Source organism: Sprattus sprattus (genome assembly GCF_963457725.1).
Source record: "Sprattus sprattus genome assembly, chromosome: 4".
NCBI classification, from domain to species: Eukaryota; Metazoa; Chordata; class Actinopteri; order Clupeiformes; family Clupeidae; genus Sprattus; species Sprattus sprattus.
The window spans coordinates 12,803,558-12,808,557 of NC_137923.1; the positions used below are offsets into that span (position 1 = coordinate 12,803,558).

Genomic DNA, 5,000 nt, shown 5'->3' on the forward strand with positions numbered 1-5,000 from the left:
AGGACAAGACTGCATGGTTCACTCTTTACTTTTTTTTTAGTTTGTGTTTGTTTCCCTCACAACAGAGTACAGTAGAACAGAATAATACGCACACACATGCGGTTCAGCGGAAGAATTAGTATTTCAGTGGGAGGGAGGAAGTGGGTTGACATATACTTCGACTAGAAAAGTGTAACGGACTCTAGTAGCAAAGTCTGCAAGGAGGGGGGGAGGGGGGGGGGGGGGGGGGGGGCAGGTTGTTTGAAAGAGTGGCAAAATTAAGGAGCTTAACAAATTCTTTCCACTGCGTGGCCCAGCCAAGGAGCTCATGTGGAGGGGGAGAGTGAGACAGTTATGGCGCTTGTTCAGCGACGGGCCCAGCGCACACACACTCTTTTGGGATAGCTTTGTTGTTTATTCTCCATTAGGGAGTGAGAGGTGAGCACGTGTGTTCAGTGTGTCCAGCGTGTTGCGCCTATGCAGCAGCGGACCCAGCACACCACCCTGAGATGAACAGTCCCAAAGGTTTGTTCACACACATAGCTGTACACACATAGCTGACAGCCTGCCCTTAAGCTGTGCTAATGTGCGGAGCTTGTTGGCCGGTGAAGGATGGATGGGTGAAGGCAGGATAAGAGTTTTGACGCTGGATAGGCAGCTTGAGATGATACCGGTCTCTCTCTGTCGCCGCTGAACACAAGCTGCTCTGCTGCTCTAGGAGTCCTGCGAGCTGGGAAACAGGTGTCTGTCTGTCTGTCTGTCTCTGTCTGTGTGTCTGTCTGTCTCTGTCTGTGTGTCCGTCTGTCTGTCTGTGTCTGTGTCTGTGTCTGTGTCTGTGTCTGTGTCTGTGTCTGTCTGTCTGTGTGTCTGTGTCTGTGTCTGTGTCTGTGTCTGTGTCTGTGTCTGTGTCTGTGTCTGTGTCTGTGTCTGTGTCTGTGTCTGTGTCTGTCTGTGTGTCTGTGTGTTTTGACCCTGTAGTTGAGTTTGTGTATTTTGACCCTGAAATTGGGGACTATTTTAAAGGTGAGCGGTTATGTTAAGTTGAGGGCTGGTTGAGTAAAAAGGCCTGATGAGCTGATGGTGGAGGGAGGTGAGGACTTGCTCCAATATGCCTTGAAGGCCAACCTGAAAACATCTCTCTCTCTGTCTCTCTCTCTCTCTCTCTCTCTCTCTCTCTCTCTCTCTCTCTCTCTCTCCTTTTACATGTGTAGTCTTTATCCATCTCTTTCCATTCTGCCTGTTTTCCCATGTCTCTTTATCCATCTATCTCTCCTTCCCATATCTGTTTCTCTCCTTCTCTCCATCACTTTCTCTCTTTCTTGTGGTATCCATTTCTCTCTCTCTTGCTCCCTTTCTATTTTTCCTCTCTCCCTCTATCTCTATCATGCTTTCCCCATCTCTCTCTCCTTCCCTCTCCTTTCTCTTCTCCCTCTCTTTTCTCTTTTCCCTCCCTCTCTTTCTCTCGCCCTGCTGGCAGATGATTGACGGCCTGAGGGTTTTAATGGCACTGGAGAGGCAGCGCTGAGGTCGGGGTTGTCATGGCAACAAGGAGAAAGAGGCCCCTCTCTGAAGCACCTGAGCGGAGCAGAGTCTTTGCTGGCAGATTGCTTGTGTGACACGCACGCACGCACGCAAGCACGCACGCACGCACGCACGCACGCATACTCTCACGCACGCACACATGCACACACACACATACACTCTCACACATACGCACACACACAGGCAGAGTCACTCTTCTGAACTGCTCTCTGAGGTGGCATGGTTGTTTCTGCATATTGACCCTTACACACACACACACACACACACACAGACACACACAGACACACACAGACACACACAGACACACACACACAGACAGACACACACACACACACAGACAGACACTCACACACAGACAATCTTCCTGTAGGCTCTGAGAGTATGTGTGACGTTTTTGTGGAGTGCTGGCTGTAGTAGCCGCGGGTGAGGGATCAGCACACAGGCAGCGCAGTGATGATGCGGTTGCCTCTCAGCGCTCTGATTGGCTGAGGGAGGGTCAGTGCGGGGTCAATCCAGAGACAGGCTGGAGAGAGCCAGGATACTTCTTATGAGCTGTCATATATACACACACACACACACACACACACACACACACACACATATTGGACATGGATGTGCACATGATGCATGCTGGCAATAAAATGCATATGCACGCACTCACTCCCACAGGTTCAGTGCTGTAAAGACATACAGTTTGACCGATCTCCATATGTGTCTGTGAGAGGGAACCAACACTAAGGTTCATGCTGCTTGGCGCATTCTCAAAAATTCAGGGGAGCCTTATTGACATGACCGACATACAATAGAGCAGAGGAATGAGCATAAGGGCGGCGTGTGTGGCGGTAGGGGTGTTTGTGGTGCTTCATGTTTGAAGACTAACGTATGATGTGACTGAACCGGGATGGTACAAAAATGTTGTGTGGACATGTGCACGTTGACTGTGCGCGCGTGCATGCAAAGTGTAAATCGCTGACTCCAGGTCAAGAGAAAACGATACATTTTTTGCTATTTAGTCATTTAGCAGATGCTTTTATCCAAAGCGCCTTACAGTACAGATGCACTTTTTCATTAGTATCTTTGCTCCCTGGGAATTAAACTACTGGAGACTTGCTGATAAAATGAGAGTTTAATGTATTAAATGCTTCAGTGAATCATAGCTGTTTAGATCACCACCAATGGTATTTTAAGGTAGGAAGCTTGCGCTATTTAGAAAGGTGTAAATTGTAAATTGGGCAGGTAACTATACACCTATAAAAGACAGCAGTCCTTGCTGTAGATTCACGCAACGTAGAGATATTATTTTCAAACAAACATTGAGTGATTGAGCTGAGAGACGTGTCTGCAACAGTAAAACTAATTGTGTTGGAGTGACGAGGTGTGTGTTGGTGAAATTAATGTTTGGCTGGGAAGTGTGTGTGTGTGTGTGTGTGTGTGTGTGTGTGTGTGTGTGTGTGTTGGTGAAATAAATGTGAGGGTTGAAAGTGTGTGTGTGTGTGAGAGAAAGCATGATTAGGTGGCAGAGAGCACATTTAGCAGGGTTATGTGTGTCTGCATTTGTAAGCGAGACAGAGCAGCAGACGTGTGTGTGTGTGTGTGTGTGTGTGTGTGTGTGAGAGTGAGAGAGAGTAAATGAATGTGTGTGTGTGTGAGGGTAAGTGAGTGAGTGTGTGATGGCTGTATGTGGGGTGGGAGGGTTGGGTTACAGCAGCAGGGAGGGTGTGTGCGATGGGGTGAAGGAGGCGGCCTGCCAGCTAGAGCTCTGCCCTGGAGTAATCCTCTCTCAGGTTCACACACACACACACACACACACACACACACACACACACACACACACACACACACACACACACACACACACACACACACACACACACACACACACAGAGGGAAGGATAGATGCACGCACACACACACACACACACACACACCTAGAATGAGTGGGGGAGGAGAAGAGGCAGCCAGAGCCGGGGCAGTGTTTTTTTTTTTTTTTTTTTTTTTTCTCAGCATTTCTCTGCCTGAGCACATCTGATTCTGAGCTCCGTCCTCTGTCGGCATTTGCTTGTTTTCCGGTCCTCCCTCCTTCCCTCCCCAACTCCGTCTCTCTCTCTCTCTCCCTCCCTCCCTACCCTCTCTCTCTCTCTCTCTCTCTCTCTCTCTCTCTCTCTCTCTCTCTCTCTCTCTCTCTCTCTCTTCCTCCATCCCTACCCTCTCTCGCTCTCTCTCTCTTTCTCTTTCTTTCTCTCTCTCTCCCCCTCTCTCCCTCCCTCCATACCCTCTCTCCCCCTCTCTCTTTTTCTCTCTCTCCCCCCTCTCCCTCTCTCTCCCCCCCTCTCCCTCTCGCTCTCCCCATCTCTCTCCCCCCTCTCTCTCTCCCCACCAACAAGAGATGTACACACATCCAGCACACCCAGGCTGCTGCTGCTGTTTTTAATAGGATTTCTCCTCCAAATAAACACACAAACACAGATTCCTGTGCTTTGTTTAGGGCATGTCTGTGCACTGTTGACAAGTCAGACTGTTGTTCACAATGTGTCAGAATCACACATTGACAAGTTCATATATCTCTTTGAGTATATTACAAAGCATTCAAGCATGTTGTGAAGGCTCTGTTCATCCAGTGGTCATTAATACAGATGTCGGTTGGTTTCTTGTTCCCGTCAGCTTCATAGATGTACTTCTTTTAGGTGGTCAGTGGTCTCTCTTCTGTTTGTTTGCCCAACTGCCTCACTTCTGGATCCCTTCAGTACGCCTAAAGGTTACCATACGTCGGCCTCTGTGGAGTAAAGTATTATGGCTTGATGCACCTTTCTGTGCTGTGGAAAGTAAAGCCATGCAGCTACACGTCTAAGTTGTACTGCTGAGAACCTGAGTATCTGACACTTACTGTGGCGCTATGTGTTTTTAGCATTTAGCACTTCTGATAGACGATGGATACATGTGTGATGTCTGCATATACTAATATTGACTGCTGTGTGTGTGCGTGCGTGTGTTGTGCTAGGCCCATTTCTAACCTGTAAACCTCTCTCTGTGTGATTCCAGAGTGCGGCAGCAGCTCCCAGTCCGGTGATGGGCAACATGCCCCCTAACGACGGCATGCCCGGCGGACCCATGCCCCCCGGCTTCTTCCAGGTAAGATGGCTCTTCTCGCCTCCTCCTCCTCCCTCTCTCTCATTCCTCCCATCCACACTCGTCTGCCGCTTCTCTGCTCTGCCCGGCGCTGCTTGTTCATGCCTGCCGTCCTCCTCCTCGTCAAGCCTGTCCCTTTCAGGCCGGAAGCGTCCCTCGTTGGAGAGTGTGCATGCGGATAGTGGCACTGTGGTAGATGTTCATTACTTTGCCGCCTAACTGGTGGAATTTGTCTGTTAAAGTTGATCTGTCCAGATGCAGTGTGAATTCCCAGCTGTAGGTAGGTAGGTGTGTGTGTGTGTGTGTGTGTGTGTGTGTGTCTCACAGTGCAGAGCAAAGTGTGTCCGTGCTTG

At 49.3% G+C, this 5,000-nt stretch overlaps 1 protein-coding gene across 18 annotated transcripts in view; it reads left to right on the plus strand.

Annotated features, from left to right (window-relative positions):
- Positions 1-5,000, plus strand: part of LOC308363897 (single-stranded DNA-binding protein 2) — a 52,728-nt gene that overhangs the window by 35,616 nt on the left and 12,112 nt on the right. For 16 of the 18 annotated variants that reach the window (XM_080836788.1, XM_080836798.1, XM_080836791.1 and 13 more), the window contains exon 5: positions 4,561-4,650. The exons of the other annotated variants lie outside the window; for them this stretch is intronic. In XM_080836788.1, coding sequence (XP_080692914.1) covers positions 4,561-4,650 — 90 coding nt within the window. The remainder of the gene's footprint in view (positions 1-4,560; positions 4,651-5,000) is intronic. 18 annotated transcript variants of the gene reach the window in all.